Source organism: Peromyscus maniculatus, chromosome 5 (assembly GCF_049852395.1).
Source record: "Peromyscus maniculatus bairdii isolate BWxNUB_F1_BW_parent chromosome 5, HU_Pman_BW_mat_3.1, whole genome shotgun sequence".
NCBI lineage: Eukaryota > Metazoa > Chordata > Mammalia > Rodentia > Cricetidae > Peromyscus > Peromyscus maniculatus.
Window position 1 is genome coordinate 29,942,517 of NC_134856.1, and position 20,919 is coordinate 29,963,435.

General features: G+C 43.9%; 1 protein-coding gene across 11 annotated transcripts in view; it reads right to left on the reverse strand.

The window, feature by feature from the left end:
- The window catches only part of Nr3c2 (nuclear receptor subfamily 3 group C member 2), a 331,912-nt gene that overhangs the window by 28,740 nt on the left and 282,253 nt on the right, over positions 1-20,919 (reverse strand). For all 11 annotated transcript variants that reach the window (XM_016001822.3, XM_076571976.1, XM_016001825.3 and 8 more), the window contains 2 exons: positions 8,348-8,478; positions 2,084-2,241 (listed from right to left, as the gene is read on the reverse strand). In XM_016001822.3, coding sequence (XP_015857308.1) covers positions 2,084-2,241; positions 8,348-8,478 — 289 coding nt within the window. The remainder of the gene's footprint in view (positions 1-2,083; positions 2,242-8,347; positions 8,479-20,919) is intronic.

The window sequence follows — 20,919 nt, forward strand, 5'->3', positions numbered from 1 at the left end:
TCCACCAAGAATTCCACTACCTGGTATTACCCCAAGAAAAGAGAAGTGTCTGTCTTTTCACAAAGACTGGTGCAGAATTATTCAGCATTTACATGGAATACTCCAAGCTAGAAACTTGTCTTGGACTATTCTCTCAGTGGGGCGCCATGCAGAGACTCCGAAAACCGAGCATTCCACAGCTTCTGAACCATGAACGCCATGAATGGGCCTCAGCAGTCATGTCTACAGAAGGAGGCTCACAAACAATGTTTCTATCCGACACACTTCAACACAACACGGTGAATTTCAGACCAATGCCTACCAACAGGAAGCAGAGGGAGAAGCAGCGAGCAGGAAGGCCACCTCGGAGGGCAAGGGGAACGTCTGGAGCTGGGCATGGGCACCAGCTCGGTTGCCGTGGTGGTGGTGTGGGTGCATGGCTATTGCAATACTTAAACTTCATACTTTGAATTTGTTCAACTTACTGCACACCAACTATTTCTAAATAATAAAAAACAAGACACTAATTTGTGATGAGAAATTTCACAGAAAATCAGCCTGATGACCCAGCTACTCCCCAGACACACTGAGGACAGAGGAGGGATGTTGGATGTCCTGCTCCATGACTCCCTGATCTGCCCTTGAAGCAGGGTCTCTCAGGAACCTTGAGCTAGGCTGGCAGCCAGCAGGAACCAACAAGCCTCCTGTCTGGGGGTGCAGCTATGCCTGGCTTTTGGGTGAGCGCTGGAGGATTTGAACTCAGGTCTCCACACTTGTCAGAAAGTGCTCTTACCTATTGACATGTCTCTCCAGGCCCACATACTAAATTTGATGGTACTCATGGCTTTTGTACAGAGGACAGAATTCCCTGAGGATAGACCATAAGATCCCACTTTTACCTCCACTAAGAAGAGGTGCTGATGAGGTTAGTGGAGAAGGTACATCTGACCTCATGCAGGTGATGTGTGCAATAACGTTGTCCACAGGGAAGACGTGCTACCTGGGTCCCTTTTATTTTCTTCAGGGTGAGTTGTGAGCCTTGACAACCATCATCTCACATTTCCAAGACGTTTCCAACCAAATGCACTATAATACTAAGTCCATTTATCTCTGAGCTCACCTGAAAAGAAACTTGTCTCTTTGTTACCAGAGAAGTTCAGAGAAGGCAGGGGTCTCCATATCAAACACTAGAAGGTGACCTTCTCCTCCTGGCCCATCAGCACAGAGGAAGAAACACTTCACTGCTGTAATCTGACTTCTGTTTTGACAGGAACAGTACTAGAATCTTGGCCACTGAGTCTGTCAACATTTTTCTCCTCAGAGAAGAGTCATTTATCATTCAAACCACACAAGCCAAACCTGGACAATGAATTCTCCAAAAGAAGATGTGGAAACTCCACAAATAGGAAGAACGCACTGAGCATGACTGTATACGACAGTCTTTGAGCGAGTGCTGGAAAAGCAGCTTGCAAAGAGAAACAAGAAGAGGGAGAGCTATCTGACTTGGTGTTTGTGGAAACCAACATGTCAGCTAGATCTCTGATTGATGAAACCAGAAACAAACCCAGAATCTGCTTTCTGTACTTACCCAGAGCAAGAGAGATGCCTCCTATGAAGAATAATGAATATAGGATTCAAAGTTTGGCAACGATTGAGATGATCCAAGCTGGCCCTGGACCACTAATAATGTTTTTGAAAGATTGGGTTGTTAGATTAACAGTTGTGGAAGATGGACACTATTTATGCAATGTTAAAGCAAACATTTTTATGAACCAAACATTTCCTAAACTGCAAACAGAAATGTGAAACTCTATCTGACACCTGTAGCAGATCTGAGGGCCTTCCCTGGTCCAGGGCGCAGAGCCAACCCTCTGTACACAGGCTCTTTCTAAAGGTTAGGAAAAGAATGGCCACCTTAACTGGAGTTTAACTCTTGCAATCTCCCTCTGGACACTTCAGTTCTTCCAATAGCCATGTCTGGCTTTGTTGGGTCAAGTGGTGTGTGTGTGTGTGTGTGTGTGTGTGTGTGTGTGTGTGTGTGTGTGTGTGTGTGTGTGTGTGTTTACCAAACACTGACTTCAGGGAAATCAAGAGCTCTACTTACATCATGCATGGAGTCTAGAAGCTTGGTCAGTTGGTAGAACCTCTGCCAGCTCTGCCCAGAGCTGTTGGGACACTTGGTGACCATTTTCCTCAGTTCTTTGATGTAATTTGTCCTCATCTCTTCAAATGCAGCTTGGGCTTTGAGGCCATCTTTTGGAACTGTGTTAAGGAATACAAACATAAATTTCACCGTGTGAAAAACACAGCTTTTGCAGTTCCATAGCCTCTACTATTTTAAACTCACACACTGACTGTGAGGCTGGACCAAGTCTTAATTAATGGTAATTATGAATAAATATGGCAGTTACATACTTGGCAAACATTAGCTCACACACATACACAAGAATGATAACTTACCTATTAGATTTGGGTTATTACTTTGCATACATTAGCTCATTTTGTCCTGACACCAATATTATCACATAGCTCTCAATTATTCTTACTTTGTAGATGAGGAAATTGGGCTGTAAGTGGATTCATTACTATGGAGTGTAAAATAACGGCAGCTCAAATTCATTTTCAATATCTACCTCCTAAACACCATGCCCCATACAGTGTTTAGGACAACATATTTCACTATCATGGGACAATCTAAGCTGGGGCAGCATTGTCATATTCAAGTTCAATTGCAGACACCATGAGAACTGGCCACGTACCACGTGGACAATGCTGAATAAGTAGTTTCTACGACTGCCCAGATCACCTGACTATGGAGGCTTCATCACAGAAGTGCCTATTGGTTTGCTTGTGTGCAGGGCTAATATCAACACTGTTCTGTACGCTAATGAGAAGTAATGCTCACTTTGAACTCTGATGAAATGAAGAACCTTATTTTCTCCTTTTGTCTTCTTTAGTGATTAAGTTTTTACACTGAAACAAAAAGTTCACTTACAAAGAGTATTTTGGGAGGTGAGTATGTAGCTCAGTGGCCGAGCATTTGTCTGACATGCACAAAGCCCCGGGTCTCCTAACCAGACCCCACCCAACAGGGAACACTTTGGGATTCACAGTGCTGTGCACGCATGTGCTCCCACACCCACTTCCATGCCCTGTTGACAGGAGCCACCAGCCAGGACAGATGACGAACGGTGGAAGGAGACATCTGTAGCCTCGCAGTTAAAGATGCCTCTGGCAATCTGCTTCCTGCTTGTTTTCCAGTACAGTTGATAAGTGGCTTTAAAACTATGAAGAGTGGTTACCTAAAACCGCGGTTTAGGAGATGGAGACCTCATGAGAATCCATCTTGTGATATTAGCACCGTGACTTTCAAACTGCCCTTTACCTTTTTACTTCTTGACCAAATCTCCCATTTTCTAATTTTTTTTGTGACTGGCATAAACGGTGATTTCTTGGGTCATTAGCACTTTTGGGTGGCTCCTGAGAGTCCCTTGTTTTCACAAATGAAGATGTGAATCAGTTTACAAATCAACCTCCATCACGATGCTATCAAGGCTTTTGACTTTCGCTTCTTTACATCTATAGGATCATAAATCTCTAAAAGTCATCACACATGTCCTTGAAGATTGCCAAACTGTGACTTTAAATGTGTGACTTTAATAGTAAGAGTTAAATACTACCCCTTATAAAAGAAGTCATTTTCTGTTCTTTTAAAAAGGTTTATTTATTTTATGTGTATGAGTGCTATTGCCTGCATATATGTATGCATACCATGTACATGCCTGGTGCCCACAGAGGTCAAAAGCAGACATCATATCCCTAGAACTGGAGTTTCCAGTGGTTGTGAACCAGTCAGTATGTGGGTGCTGGGAACCAAACCTGGGTCCTCTGTAAGAACAAGTGTTCGTAACTGCTGAGCCATTTTTCCAGCCCCTCAGAAATAGTTTCTTTTTAAAGATGGCAGTGACTGGCATATTAACAGTGAAACCAGATCCGCTAACCACCAGCATTTTTTCCACTAACTCGAAACTTTCTAAAGGAAGCCGAAAGCTTGCCAAGACCAACCTCTGCTGCCCAGCAACAGATTAGCAGTGTTTGAAGTTCCAAAGCCATGCAAAATGAGTCTTTTTCAAGGAATACATATGTGTTGGTGCTACCTATACATGAAAACAAAATCTACCACTTAAGGCCAGTGTGCCATTCCCTATTGTGATGCTATTTCGTGTATCAACTAGATTAACCAAAACTCCCATATTTCTGTGAGTTGCATTATCAAAGAATCAGAATGATATCCTCTCATATCAAATATTAACACTTATATTTTATTGCTGTAAATATAATATACTGAGATATATTTCTCAATTTCCCAACCACATTTTTTAGAAGTTGAAACAGATCAACAAATAAAGGGAAGTTAAGCAAAACCTCGAATTTTGGATGTCTGCCCAGAATTTCTGAATTGACTTATTAAGTGCAGCAGGCCTGTTGGAACAATTCCAGAACGTACAAGCTGGAGAAGAGTGAGAGCCATGAGGTTGAAGTCAGTCTGCTTTCCTCTCTAAGAAAAAACGTGAGATTCTTTTGATATCACCTGCTAAATCCCGAGAGGCTGGCCATCCATTATGAAACTTAGCATGGCTAAAGAGAGAGCTTCATACCGTCCATCACAGAGGAGCCAAGTAAGCTGGCCAAAGCCTGGGATTCTAAAACTCCTTAGGCATTCCTACCTTTTAATTCTGCTTTTTTAGAATTGAGAGTCCTAAGTAAGTTGGAAGCTAATAAATTAATTCAGGCAGTTTAAAAATGACATGAGAAGCTGTGAGAAGAAAGGGTAACTGTATGTAAACAGGATAAGTACGAGCTAAGTCCAAGCAGTCAGATTTGTAAAGAGCTAGAAACAGGCATTAGCAAACGCATTTCGCTTTAGGTCTACCTTCCATCTAATGCTTTAGGGAAATATTTTTCTAAACAAGACTAGTGAGCAGCGTGGTTTCAAAATGGAATAAAATCACTTCTACTAAATTGAAGGATAATTTTTTGCAAAGTTATGCTCTGGGGAGGAAAATTAGGACTGTGAGGAAGCCCCTGACTGGCCATGGAGCAGGAGAGAGGGCCTGCTTTTCCCCCACCCACCCTGTACAGGGGATGGGCTGGACGCAATTAGTGAGGAATGGCCGAGTCTGTGGTAAACTGGGAAGCTGAACCCTGCCCTGGGCATGAGATTCACTGAAAATAAGCAAGAGGCTAAGAGCAACCTCCACAACAAACACAGCTGTGGAGTGGCTGTTCTTGCCAGGTCTGCCCTGGCAGCCAACCATGCTGCCCCCTTCTCACTGCCCCCTGCCGCTGTTACCCACCTCAGAGGCAGCCAGCAAGCTGGTCCCCAGGAAAGCAGTCAGGCACTGCCTTCAGAGAAGCCCCGAGTGTCAGTCCTCACTCCACAGCGCACTGACCAACACCATCCAGGGGGCTCCCTTTGAGCCACCTTCTGATGGGGCTCTCAGACTCTCAGGGGTGTTTTGAGGGTTAAACTAGACAGTGTATAGAAAACAAATTAAACTGTGAGGCTCCGCATTCATGAGGCCAAACTGTCACCCACAGTCGCTCTGCTCTGATCCTGGTTCAGGCTTGCTCCTCAGAACAGCTGGAACTTTACTTCTGCCTGTCTGCCCTAACCTGCGCCACTCAGTTCTAGCCTCCTTCCTTAGGAAGACACTCTGTCTTCCGCAGTCCTTTAAGTGGGGCTGGGTGTGGACCACACACACCTTCCTCCTTACAGGCATTGCCCGAGCCTCTATTCCATGCTACTCGCCATGACACCCTTGCTGGCTCTTGATATCCAGAAGCCCTCCTGTCTTCCTCAGTGGCTGCTGTACTTGGTTCAGAGTTTTCCTCCCTACACTGTCTCCTGCCATCATCCCGGGTCTCAACTCTACCCCTGGTGAGCTTCCTCAAATGCTTTCTTCTCTGTTTGAAAATCCTTGCGTGGAGTTTGAGAAACAAGCACTCACCACCTTGCCAAGGCTACTGCTGCCCTCCCCTGTCTCCTGAGGTACCCAATTCTATCAGCTTTTCTCTTCTTCTCAAAACTGACTATAGAAGCCCAAGAAAGCTTCCCATCTGCTCGATGGTCAATTTCAGTTATCTTCTTTCAATTTCTCAGCTTTCTCTGCTCAAGCCACCCCACCAGTCATATCTGTCCAGGGACCCTACGGCTACACCGGTTCCTGACTGACACTGCCCTATGTGCCTTTAACAAGGGTCCACTGGTTCTTGTTCTTCACTCAGGAGAGGGCCTATGACTAGAATGTGTCCTCATTCTAGGGCTCATCTTTGAACACACTCCCTAGACGATGGCACTCTTCTGGGGCTTCCTGAAAACTTAGGGGGTGGGCCTAACTAGTAAGTCAGTGGGGTTGGTCCCTTTCCCGTCCCTCTCTGTCTTCTGCTGCTGTGAAGAAGCTCCTCTGCCATACGTTGTGTCCACCCTGAACATGTGGGGCCAACAGCCATGGACTGGGGTGATGACAGGGTGAGCCAAAGTCAATCTTTCTTCGAGTTGCATCCATCAGACATTTGGTCAGAGGACAGGCAGTCTGATGTGAGACTGTGGAGTCTAGAAATGGCTGCCTAAACAAGACCTGGACAAAGACAGTATCAATAGACAGCATACTAACACAGAAGGGGCGAAATCTCACAATCCCACACCTAGACAACAAATGACAGGTGGCCAGCCCCTGTGGAGAGAGGGAGAATTAGCCTCTCCCAAGGATGAACCCTGACTTGTTATCCAATGTAAAGTGAACAGCCCCCAAACCACATACAAAGAATAAAAATGGACTCACCAGGTTGTATTTATATATTTGTATATCTACATGTTTATGTAAGAATAATAATTAAAGAAAAATAGGCCATCAATTTGAGAGGGAGGCTGGAGTGAAAGAATCTGGGAGGGGCTAGAGGAAGGAGAGAGAAGGGAGGACATAATATAATTATATTTTAATTAAAGTATATTAAATAAAATGAAACTTAATGTAAAATGTGGATGAGAAATATGTCTCTGATTTGAAATAATTGATTTATGTTCAATTTTAGTCTTAATGACCTATATTTTTGTCCCAATAAAAGTCAGTTATCATAAAAAAATCCTAGCATACACAGCAATTCTACTTACCATTGAGTCTCAACTATGAATACTAAGAAGTATTATTTATGTTTCAAACCTGACTTCTAAGTTCTAGTGTCAAAATTTTCCCATCTTCTGGCCATCTCCAACAGGATACAGAGTTGGTATAAAAAATTAACCAATCAAAAAAATAGAATCCATTTTATACTCTACAAAACCTCTCCAAGCTGCACTCGCACTATGACCTTCTGGTCAGTGGTGTCTCCTGTGCTGACTCCATCACATTTATTTTACTCTAATCCACGGTCCTCTTCCATCTGGATGGTCACTGAGACCAGCTCTGCCACGGTCCTGCTCGTCGTGTGACCAGCTACCACGCCCATGGTCTCAGTGCTTCGAAGGACTGTTGTCTGCCCGCTGCTCCGCCGTCTTTCCCTTTTACAAAGTTGCTTGCTGCTGAGTTTTCACAGAGCCACAAAAGGCAGCATTGACCCTGTCATCCACCCTACTCAAAAGTGTGTGGTCTTGTAGTTGTCTGTCTGCCTGATAAGATTTAGATTTTTTTCAGTGGGCACTAAATAAATCTGGTCAAATCGACATCCTTACTTTATTCTCCTCTACTCCCTAGTGCAACACAATCTGAGGCATCTTGAAAAATTACTGAATCCATGTATAAAATTAGTTAAAATTAATAATAATAATAATAATCAAACACCTTACTTAAGCCCCCATCCCCACCATACACTCACCCTGCCAATAAGAATGGCATAAAGAGAGTGTACTCCTCATATCCAGTCTAGGACCATTACACAGCCCCGTAAGATCCAACCAGGCTATGTGCTGTCCATCATCTACAGAACTGAAGTGTCTGCTCTCCTGAGTCACCATCACACCCCGTCACCATCTCTCTCAGTGTATTCAAGTTATCTCTGAACATATCTGACGGGATAACCTCCCCAAGGGCAAAGGTCAAGTAATCGTACCACATACACACTACCAGACACTTAACAAATGCTTAGTGGCTTTTTAGTGAAGGCCTGAAGGGTTACACTGTTAAATATATACACAATTTTAACATCAGCAAGTGATTTAGTTCATCCAAGGCCAAAATCTTCCCTCCATCTGTCTTGCATTTCTTTTTAGGGCGTGGGTACCAGCAACCTGAGCATCATGAATGGACCACTCTCCTGCAGGAAATGATCTGACAATGTAGAAAGAGTGCCAGGGTGGACATCCATGTACCTGTGCTTAGTAGCAGCAAAACCTTCATTATGGAGTACTCCTCAAAGGTCAGCTGCAGCCGCACGAACTGAAGGCTGATCTGGCGCATCCCCTGGCACAGCTCATACATGGCAGACTGGTGCATCTTCTCTCTGCAAAGGAAAAGCAGCCACACATGTCTGAGATGGGGCACCACTATGTCCAGGCTGGCAGCCCAGGCAACTTAGCAAGAGCCCTGAGCCAGTTCCCCCTGTGGCTTCAACAGATGTACATTTTAAAGACAAGTCAGATGCCTTTCTGAGTGCCTATAAGTCAACTGTCTCTAAAACCCTACTGAGCCATTTACTAGCTCCCTGTGAGAATTCGGGAGAAAGGCTCTCAGGGTACCATGGCTTCCTTCCAGATTAAGAGTGCTGTTAGTAGGTGGTAGTTCTGTGATAAGAACATCCACAAAGCAGAGCAGCTGCGGTGATGTGGGATGAAGCCCCAGGACGAGTACCTTTTGGCTGCAGGTGTGACAGACTGACGGACTTTTGGAAAGGACTGCGTTCGACGTAGTGAGCAGAAGGTGGTCATGCCCATGCTTATTTCCAAATGGCCTCCTTTACAGAGGTCATAGAGAACATCGGTTACTGACTTCATCAACATACATGATACAGGGAATTTAAGGCAATTTAGAAAGATGAGGACCTCAATGGAATTGGCTCTAACCAAGACAGAGCAACATGGCAGCTTGTCACCATATACTGACATGTCTCCATCCATACAGCCAACCCAGCCCCTCACTCCACTGCCCAAGTATTTCTGTAAAAGTGCATGGTATACAACAAAGAGGTCTTTCTTCTCTCTTTCCTTGAGGGTTAAACAAGGCAGCTCATTGTTTTTAGATGTTTTTCAGAAAAATGTGCCTGTTGGGAGGCTTTGAATACATAGTGAGAGATGATTGGTGGAACAGGAAAGGACGTGCCACACTGAAGGGACAGGAGGGGCCACGAGGCTGATGCACTTCTCCAGGTGTATCCAGGTGAGCACCTGCCCTGCATCCTCCTTCCAGGATGTGCCCTGTGCTGCCCTCAGGTGCCAAGGCTCTTCCAAAAGGTGAACGCCAGGAATCTATGGAAATATGGCACGCTTTGCTCTGGATAGTATAGTGTCTTCCTCCTCCTGTCATAAGCTAGAAGCTACGTTAAGACAATATCTAACACACACACACACACACACACACACACACACACGCGTGTGCGCGCGAGCGAGCACACACACACACACACACACACACACACACACACACACACACACACACACACACTGTAATAAAAATTCTGTGGATCTACCACACAGAATTAAGCACATAACAAATGCTAACAACATTGCAATACCTGCTTTAGATCTTTAAACAGCTTCATCATGGCACAGTTGAGGCCTAATCTCTCTTTTGCTGGATCTGGCCCATGTCTTTCTTATTCAAGATGGGAACAATCAGCTTGAGGGATTACCATTTGTTCTCAGACAAATGTATTAAGTGTGTGAGTGTGTGTGTGTGTGTGTGTGTGTGTGTGTGTGTGTGTGTGTGTATAAAACAACACATACTCCTGTAATATCATGCAGTGATTTGAAACTAGAGATGACATCTCTCAGGTAACTAATTTTCACTCCACACATAAGTATGAGATGTAACTATTTTAATACCAGAGACTCTAAGTGAAGTTACTTTGGCTGCTGCAAGCTTTGTTTGTGAATAACATCACAACTTTTAGCAATTTTTTTAAAAAGTACACACACACACACACACACACACACACACACACACACACACACACACACACGAATGCAGTGCCCGTGGGAGCCAGAGGGTGTCAGAGGGTGTCAGAGGGTGTCAGAGGGTGTCAGATCTCTTAGAGCTGGAGTTATAGGCAGGTGTGAGCTGCCTGGTATGGGTGCTGGGGAACTAAACTCAGGTCTTCTGCAAGAGCAGGACATGTTCTTAACTACTGAGCCATCTCTCCAGTCCCATCACAATTTACCAAAGCAATCTTCAGTGGAGGGCACACATGGATTCATAGCTTGCTATTGCTGTTACAAAGGATGCCCAAGGAACACCTGTGCTTCCACAAGAAGAGCTGGGTACAGAACTGCTCACCTAGGCTTCCTGCGGCCATTAGTACTCCTTCCTAGCAGCAGGGCATAGGACAGCCCTTTAATTCCACATCCTACCAATTATCCAGCCTCAACTACTGGGCCATCTGATGAGCACATGCTAAACGGTAACTCATAGTTGCTTTTATTTCCATTCTAGTGTCACCAGCTCAACATGGTTTTTCAAATGTTTCCTGACCATTTCTTCTTCCATGATTTGCCTCTTCGCATTTCTACCTATACTGTTATATTTATAACCCTCCTATCATCAAGTAACACTGTTTTAATAATAATAACAAGTATTTTTATTAGTCAAGTTTCGCGTAGCTCAGAATGGCTGAGGATGAACTTGAAGTTTTCATCCTCCTGCCTCCACCCCCTACTGGATTACAGGTACTCACCACCATACCCAGTTTACATGGGGCTGGGGACTGAAACTAGACACGCATTCTGTCAACTAATCTACACCTCACACCTCCCAAGAGACAAGGCCTGTGTTGACCACACACTGGCTCACACGGTCCTCCTGCCTCAACCTCCAGATATCTGGAGTACCAGGCACATGCCCACAGTCCAAGCTCCTCCCCTTTTATCTTAACAGGCTTTTCTCTTAGCTTACTTGCTTTATTTCCATCTCCTCCTCCCTCTCTTTCTTCCGAGGATTTGCCTAGTGCCTTCTCTCCAACTTTTAATCCTTTGGTTTCAAATTTGCCACATGTATCTAATCAGCAAAAAGCCAAATTTAAAATGTCTGAGAGCCTCCAAGTTTTGCCATTGTCCAATCCCAAGCATTTGGCGCTTTAATAGCTCAGTTTAATCTGTTTCCACTTATTGTGATGACTACACACGTCTGGATTTTCCCACCATTTAACCCCATCTCCCCCTGCTCCTGCTTTGCTCCTTTATCTACTTTCCTTCTTTGAACCGGATCCATCCAGCTTTCTGAACTCCTCTCTCTACTGCATTTAGAAGATGCACACTCTATTTTCACACAACTAATGATTATTTTTGAATGAAGAACTTGCATAGTTAAACGTCTAAAGTTAACTGGAAGAGTTCCCCGAGAAACAGGAAGCTCTCAGAACGCCACATCACCTCTCTTCTACCGCTTCCCAGTCTCCACCTCCATGGTCTTCAGGGCTTGCAACACATCATATTTTCAAGTCACCGTCAAAGCTACGTTGCCTCTCTCACCTCCACTGCATTTCTTGTTAGAGTCACCGGTGTGTTTACCAGTCTCCCCTTCCCGCTTCTGCAGCACTGAGGACGGCACCCAGGCCCTTACGCACGCCGGGCCAGCCCTCTACTGCGTAGCTCCAGTGCAGCCCACCCGGGTGTTTGGATGCAGCCGTGTCGTTGGGCATCAGAACTCTCGTCCATCGTGCATCACTCCTGGGTTTAATTTCTTACTCACTGCAGAGCACGTTTTAGTGATTCTCTCAGCTGAAGTTCTGAGTATCAACTTCTTTCAAAGTGTCATTAACCAGCTGCTTGGTGGCTGCCTTCTGAAGCTACAGATTTCTAGGTTGACAGGTCATTTCTCTCAGTACTTTGGGGCTAGTATTCCATGAAGCCTGGACCTTCTTCGTGGCTTTGGGGAAAACGCCATATAGTTTTAATCTCTCATAGCTAACTTGAATTTTCGCTGGTAGCATTATGTTTCTTTTTCTTATGCCTGCACTTTCACTGTGGTGTGCCTAGGGATGGACTGGTTTTTGTTTGTTTTGTTAGAGGTACAGTGCAGTTTCTGACACATAGGCAGTTTTTAAATTCTGAAATGTCCTTTGCTACTGCCTCTTCAGCCAGCAGCCTCATCCCCGAGTTCTGTTAGACACCCCACCTTTCTCGTTGCTTCTTCTACGTTAACTTCTCTTTCATTCTCGACATTTTCTTCATATTTTCATTCTAGGTGATTTTTTTTCACATTTATTTTCCAATTAAATTTTTCCCTTGTTTATGTCAAACCCACAATTTAGTATCTATAATTTATTTATTGTTTATTATTTTTGAGAATTTCGTGCACAAGTATTGTATTTACGTTATTTCCAGCCTCCCCTCTTCCGCTCCAGCGCCTCCTGTGTACCCCATTCCCTATCATAATCATGAATGACCTCTTTCCCTCGAATTATTCTTATTACTTATACATTTTGCGGTGCTTGTGCTCAGGGCTTGAATTTTTGCAGCAGTATCTGTCACACCAAGGACTGGGGATGCTCTAGGATGGTTCTTGTTACTCAGATGAGCCCACTTCATACTGCTTGTGTCTGGGGCCTGAGTTTTGGGTGCACTATTTGCCATGTCAAAGAGTGAAGACATTCTTTCAAAAACATCTGTGACTTCCCATGAGACATTTCTTCTCATGGTTATTATGGCTCCTTTTATATCACCAGACATTTCAACACGCTCCTTTTTATAGCATCTTTCAGATTTTTAAGTTCATTTTTAGGATGCCAGTATGCACATTTACATGCATTACTTTGGCACACAGTCTTCTATGTGAACCTGTATGGGCACCAGCTTGTGGAAGGAACTCTCTGGGAAGTGTTGGCATTTAGAACTGCCACAAGTACAAGTGTTTTACTTCTTCTGGAGGAGTTTTTATTGCTAATTTCTCAGCTTCAGCACTTTTGGTAGGACTCACGTAGTTTAAATGTGGACTTCACTTGATGTGGCGCAGGCTTGTGTTCCTTATTTCTGCTTCCTTGCCATGTCCCTGGGCCAGTCTAAGAGTAGCTGAGCTTTAGTGTTCTTAGTGGCAGGGCCCTGGATGTATGCATGGGGCTCTACCACAGGCCCTAACCCAACTGGAACAAAAGTCCCTTTCTTGTTTGTGTTCTAACATGCACCCCTAAAGCAGATGTCTGCACCCACTCATCTGTTGGCTAACTGGAAATTTAGCTCAAAGCTGGGCAGACCTGTCCCCTCTCCCAGCCCCCTGTGCCGAGTATGGGGGCCAGAGAAGCTCAGCTTTTGTTCCTCAGGTGCCATCCACCTTGCTGCTTGAAACTTGCCTCGCATTTACCTGAGCTCACCGGTCAGCAACTCTCAGGGTCTGCCTTCTTCCTCTTCCCAGTCCTGGAATTCTAAGTGTGCACTGCCATGCTCAGCTTCTCACATGCACTTTGCAACTGAACATGGGTCTACATGGTTATAAGGAAAGCTCTGTACCGACCACGCAAGCTATCTCTCCAGCTCTGCTTGCCCTCTCCTTTTGAGATTGCCTACGTATATAAGAGGGTTCTGTGTTTTCATTTGTGCAAAATTTCTATGTGTTTAAGAGTGCAGGGAAAAGTTCAGTTCTATCATTCTGTTAATTACACATTTCTTAAACAGAGGACCTACGGTCAACCAAGCCTTTTAAAAGTCAAAAGTGATATGATAGACAAGGGCTAAGTATCAACTTTTACTCAATATATATTTCATGATAAAAGAAGAAAGAGGAGGGAAGGGAATGAGAAGTAACTAAAGCACCGACATGAAGGCACACGGATGTGCGGCTGATGGTGACGTTAAGCAGGGGATGCTGGTCATGTATAGATGGTAAGATTATTACATGGCTCCAAAATTAAATATGCCATTTGTGAAGATCTCAAAAAGTTGGGAGAGAGAGAAGTATTAAGGAGACTACAAAATTAGGGTGCCCATGGTGGTTGATACAAATAAGCACTTAACACTGGCTTCTGAAAGTGTCTCCTATGCATTTTATGTGTGTGCACACACGCGTGTGCACATGCATTCGTGTTAGTGTGAAGGCTAGAGGACAACTTTCTGTGTCAGAATATAGCATGGCATGCTGAGGAGGAAGGTGCCAGTCCCCTTGTGTTTTTGAGATGAGGTCTCTCACTAGCCTGGAGCTGAGTAGGCAAAGCCTAGCTGTCTAATTCAGAGATCTACCTATCTCTGCTTCTCCATCATGTGGAGTATAAGCACTGGTTCTGGGAATCAAGCTCAGGTTCTGGTGCTTCTGGGGCAAGCACTCTACTGACTGAGTAGCTCCCAGCCACTCATACGCATTTGCAGCCCAACCTATTCCATAGGGGAGCAGGCACTTTTGGCTTTGCCATGAAGGGCTAGTGCCACACAGCTCAGAGGCTTGTATCCTGTGACTTCTGAGGCCCAAGCTTCTCACTGGCAAAACCCAAATACCACGAATAATTCCAACCTTGTATGGACATAGGAATGAACCATGCAGAAGTTCCCAAAGCATAAAGTACTGTGTGGAGTGTAGTTCTTTAGAAATTCAATTGTAATAGAGAAAATCTTTCTAGAGAAGTCATGGTTCATATTGGTTGAAAGAAGCCAAGAAAGCATTAAATTCTTAAAATGAATTTTCAAGAAAAAACTATTGTATTATTATCACTTCTCTATATAGGCTAGTACACCAAGGACAGAGGAGAGACACGCAGAAGTGACTTGCCCTAATGCTGAACATGAGAAGTAAACACCTTCGTGTCAAGGTGTTTGTTACTAAGCCGTGTTAACACAATATCCACACACAGGACGGCGGACAGAGAAAGATTCAGACTCTATCTGAGAGCACACGAGAGGGTGCATGTGGCAGCACACCTAAAGAAAGCCATCTGTGTCACGTCGGTCTGAACAGAGTCCTTTAACCCTTTGTTGAATAACCCTGCCGTCCTGGCGGGTGTGTGTGTGTGTGTGTGTGTGTGTGTGTGTGTGTGTGTGTGTGTGCGCGCGCGCGCACGTGTGTGCGTGTTTGTGTTCAGGGAGAGTTCCTGCATGCAAGAGTTGAATTGCTTCTCGCTAATTCTCACAATGTCTTGTAAGGAACTATGTGGTGATATTTTATTTGTTCTGAAATGTGGTGGTATTTTATTTGTATGTTAATAAATAAAGTCTGCTTGGAAATCAGAGGAAATAGCAAGCCATTAACACAAAAGTCAGGCAGCAGTAGCACACGCCCTTAATCCGATCACGTGACAGGCAGAGTCTCTGTGTGTTCAAGGACACACTAGGGAACAGAGCCAAGCATGGTGACACACACCTTTAATCCCAGTACCAACCATAGAGACCTGGAGGTCTGTACAGACAGACAGTAACAAGCAAGTGAGGTAGCTGGGCTAAGAGCCAATGAGAGGGTAGAAAAGCAAGGCAATAAAGGCGCAAGTTAGACAGGAAGTAGCTCACATTTTGGAAGCTACAGAGCTGGTGAGGTTAGGTGGTTGGAGGCTGTCACTATTTCCCTGATCTCTCAGGCTTTCACCCCTATATTTGGCTCCGTGTTTTTTATTTAGTAAGACTGCTTAGAAATTCTTCTACAGAACTATCCTCATGTTTATGAAGGATTTTGTATGTGAGGAAGCTGTGATCCAAACCCTGATGTTTGACTTAAACTCTCAGGCACCACTGGTTTTTGAATCCACTCCAGTCATTGAACTACACAGAGAGCTTCAGATGGCACTGTCTCTGTAATCAATGAGTTTATTGTTTGTCCTTTGTTCTGCATCATGTAGTAGAACTTCTGTGTTTCCAAATTCCTCTCCAAAAGAGGAAGATTATGTACTCAATATAGCTTGCAATTCATGAAAATAAGCTGGCCACCTTACAAACACACTTAACTACACCACATTATTTTGCACAATTAGATTTAATGTACAGAAAGGTACTTTCAAAGAAGTAGTAACAAGGACACTATTTTGGCATGACACTGGTATTAGCACTACAATATGCCTTTGCAGAAAGATTCTGCTATATGATTTTATTCACTTAATGATTGTATCTTATTTTGAACAGAGTAATCAAGTATCATCAAGTAAGATTAGACTTGACGACTTGGGAAAGAAAGGCAACTCTGTATTCTGCCTCTGAAAATGAAAAATAAGTGTAGAGTCAACCTTCAACAGGGGGCTGAATGGAGGCGGCAGGGAGATGTCTGGGCATCACATGTAGAGGGCTAGCAGCCACTATTCTCTGCTTCTATACACTAACAAACTTGCACATACAAGTTTTCTGTGCATCTTTTCAAGTTGTGGAATAAAATAAACTGGAATTTGTGCAAATACAACTCCTAAAATGGGCATAGAAATCCAAATCTGATTCTAAGAGTCTTGGGTTAGAATTTTTAAAAAGAGATTTATTTCTATTTTCTATGCATATAAATGTTTTTCCTGTACATGTGTATGTGCACCAAGTAAGTGCCTGGTGCCCACAGAGGCCAGAAGAAGGCATAAATTCCCTGAAACTCCAGTTACAGATAGTTGTGAGCCTCTATGTGTGTTAGAAGCAAAATCTGGGTCCTCTGCAAGACAAGTAAGTGCTTGTTGTAGAATAATCTTTGTGTACACTGTGAAGATGTGTCACTCAGATTGGTTTAATAAAAAGCTGAATGGCCAATAGCTTGGCAGGATTTGGGGGGCAGAGAGAATGCTGGGAAGAAGAAGGCAGGGAGCAAGCAAGGTGTGCAGGAGGAGAGGTAACAGCTTCGAGCCACGCGGCAGGATGTAGATTAATGTGAATGGGTTAATTTAAGTTTTAGCAGCTAGTTAGAAACGAGCCTATGCTATAGGCCGAGTTTCATAATTAATAAGTCTCTGTGTCATGATTTGGAAGCTGGCTGGCAGGACAAAAAAGACTTGCAACAAATGCTCTGTTAACTACTAAGTCAACTCTCCCGCCCCTTGGGTTAAAAAAATTATGAAAATAAAACTTTGAACATGCATGCAAACACATATATACTATGTGCTCTACTATGTATTCCAGGATTATATAGCTACGATGCCCAGCTGCTGGGAAATTATTTAAAAATACTTCAACAGTTCTGTGTACTTGAAAGTTTCTCCAACTGGGAAATCAGTTTCACTTTTAACTGTAGCTTTACTGGGTCCTCTCCTGGGACTTCCACCCCACTAAACTAAAATCTCACGACCATTCGGAAGTAGCTTTAGGATGTTACGTCAAGTAACCCAGTCTCTCCCACTTGAATTTCACTTGGGAAAAAGTGAATATTCACAGTGAGAAAATATTTTGTTGTTGTTACTTTAAGAAAATTTGGGTTAGAATGTTTTTTTTCCTATAATAATAGTAGGGATTAGACATAGAGCCCATTAAAATCATGGTGGATGGAGTACTCAAAACTGAAATGATTCACATGTGAACTGGCTAGTTTTAATTTCATATCTAAACACCTTGGACACCTGTCTAAGCACTCATGCTACCTTGCTATCTTTTTTCCTTAATGTTTCTGCCACCTATTATTAAAATTATCTCTCATCCATTTTATGCATAAAATAATGTGTCTGCTGTGTTATATGGTTTTTGATCTTTTAAAACTGAGGTATTTCCAAAGATGATCTATAACAAATTATTATTTCCTGGTTCAAGAGTCAGTTTCTTCAGGGATGGGGCTCCTGAGAGGTGACCCACACCTTAGTAGATGGTTCTATACCCATGTCCATACAAGAATCACTAAGTGGACTCAATGGGTTTTTTAAAAAGTCCATGAAGTTTGGAGACATAAATGGTAGGGGGATGTAGGAAGAATTGGAAGAAGGGAATAGAGAGTGGATTTGATCAAAACATATTTGACGCATGTATGGAATTCTCAAACTTTAAGCAATGAAGTACACTCATGCTATCACTTTATGTCAATGGTACTGTGCTATCTTACATTATGGGGACAATTAATTCAACAGTAGGTTTAATGTAACAGTATTTTTTTTAAAAAAAATTCTCCTCTCATACATTACATACCGACCACAGCTTCCCCCTCTCTCCACTATTCTCAGCCCCCACCCCCCAACCCCCAACCCCGGCACCTCCCCTCTCTCCCAAATCCATTCCTCCTTTGTTTCCCTTAAAAAAAAAAAACCAGCAGGCCTCCCAGAGATATTAATGGAATACTGCATAACAAATTACAATAAGACTAGGCACAAACCCTCATATCAAGGCTGTAGAAGGAACATGGTCCCAAGAACAGACAGAGGAGTCAGAAACACCCCAACTCCCACTGTTGGGAGTCCAATAAGAACATGTTTTTTTTATTCAGGTATGGTCTTAACTAAAACAAAAATGAAAAGGACCTATAGTCTTTCATCTATTTAGATGGCCATCTGGTACCAGCTGATGGCAAATGACAGCACTAGGACCACTGCTCCGATGCAAGCAGGTATCTGGTCAACCAAACCACAGGCCACTCCCAGCTCTGCTTCATTGCCACATAGCTGCTGGGGATGATAATCTAATCTTGAACTTGGGCCTGGAAAGACCTCTCTCTCTCTCTCTCTCTCTCTCTCTCTCTCTCTCTCTCTCTCTCTCTCTCTCTCTGAAACGGAGTCTTTTGACTGTAGCTCTACTGGCCTGGAACTCATGACATGGAACAGGCAGGTTTGCATCTCACAGAGCTCTGCCTGCCAAGAGACGAAGGCCTGTGATACCAGAAAAAGCTTCTCAGATCTAAATTCTACTTGAAGAATCCTGTAAGAATCGACAGTGTACCAACCGAAGACGTGCACGTGAAAGCTCATGGCAGCAACATTCATGTTAGTCAGAAGATGGGGGGAGAGCAAGTGCTCATCAACAGAGGAGCAGGCGCACAGTATGGTACGTGCACAGAACAGTACTATTCAGTGCTGAAAAGGAACTTCCTTCATGTGACGTCACATGAAGGAATCTTTAAAAGATATTTACTTTTATCATTTTTAAGTGTGTATATACTCCCATGCTGCGTGCAGGTGCCCATGGAGGGCAGAGGAAGTGCAGTTACAGATGACTGTGAGGGGGCTGGATACAGTGCTGGGAATCAAATCTGGGTTCTCAGCCTCCGAGCCATCCATTCAGCACGAAGGAATCTTTGTGTTGTACACCAAGTAAAATAAGCCAGCCACCAATGACAAATACTGTATGGTTTCACCTCCATGGGGTTCTCTGAGGAGTGACAGGCACGGGAAGTAGATGGGGATGATCTCAAGAGACACAGTTTCAGCTTTCTGCGATGAGAAAATTCTGTTGATTAGCTACACAGCCCCATGATTGGATTTTACTCCCCCAAGCTGCACACATGACGGAGCAAGGCTCACGTGTATTTTCACCCCTACCAAGTTTTGAAAAAAAAATGACTGTTTACAAATCATCTTACTACACTCTGACAGAGGTTATGAAACTAAACTTGCATTTATTCATGTAGCTTCTGTCAGGGCTTGAGAGGTATCTTTTCCTCTTTTATAGGACACAAAACACCTCTGTTCTCCGTCCCCACAGCTTGCCTTCACCTTCCTTTCTCATCAGTCCTCTGTGTTCAAGCTTCACATGTTTTATTGCAAGCCGTACTCAAGGCTTTTAGAAAGCAGGAGAGGTAAAAGTCTTCAATAAGCCATGGTTACAAAAGGTCACCCAGAAACAGTCCCCAAAGACCTGTGTGTTGTAGTGCTGGCGCCCTATGGGAAGATGAAAATGGACCTTCATGTCTCACTCTTCTGTCTTCCCTAAACTGCCATTTAATCGATGGAACCCTGTCTCACCGCTGGAGCTCTCCAGCTCTGCTACCTGTGGGGACCAGGAAAAGAACGATGGTGTTGTTTACTCCTGACCCGTCAGCAACAGCGCACCAACCCATCTTCCCACTCACACACCTCCAGGGTGTGCAAAACAGCACTTGGGAAGTCCTGCAAAAAGACAACTGAAATACTCCACAGTTGCCCTGCGTTAAATCCAAGGGACTGCCCACACTGTGGCCTCTGCCCTTCAGAGCATGTATCATCCCAGGATTGGCTTTCCTACGGCACATGTTCACAAGGATGTGAGGAGAGCAGGAGATAAATTTCCCAAAGCGATGGGTATAGGTGAATCTAACTTTCTTCCCACTAGCTGAGCTGTGGAACCAGGGTGAGTGCCCTCGAGTTTCTGGACTCTCTGGAACAGGTCCATCAAAAAGGCCATTTGGTTTGCTAGTAGCCAGCTATTACTTTAGTAATCTGCCTCTAGGACCGTGAGTGGTATGTCGTCATGAGGTAGCACGGGTCTCATTAAATAGTGAGTCAAATAACTTGAGATCACAACACATCATCAGGTTGGGATAAATCGAACATCCTGTTCCGTGGACAGTGTAACAGATGGCTCCCGACTGCTTGTCATTAAAAAAAAAGTTGACAAAAAAACAGCATTCAGAAACAGTCTCTCCCTCCAGACCTTAATGAGAATACAAATTACCTCAATTTGAATCTTCAGATTATACAAGTTTACCATTTCTCTCCCAACCACGGGCATTAAGAGGTTGTCCCGGAACAACAGGACACAGAGGAGGCACTTGTGCGGGCTCTGTCCTTAGGATGTACAGAATTTCTCTACAGTGGCAGAGCTCAGCCATCAGGTCCTGGGATCACCATGAAATTCTGTCTGGGCTTGTTTTCCTGGATTGATGCCTTAGAGATATTGGCAGCCCAGTGGTCTCAAGGACATCCATTTATTCTCCATTAACTTCCAATAGAGTGTTCTAGCACTAG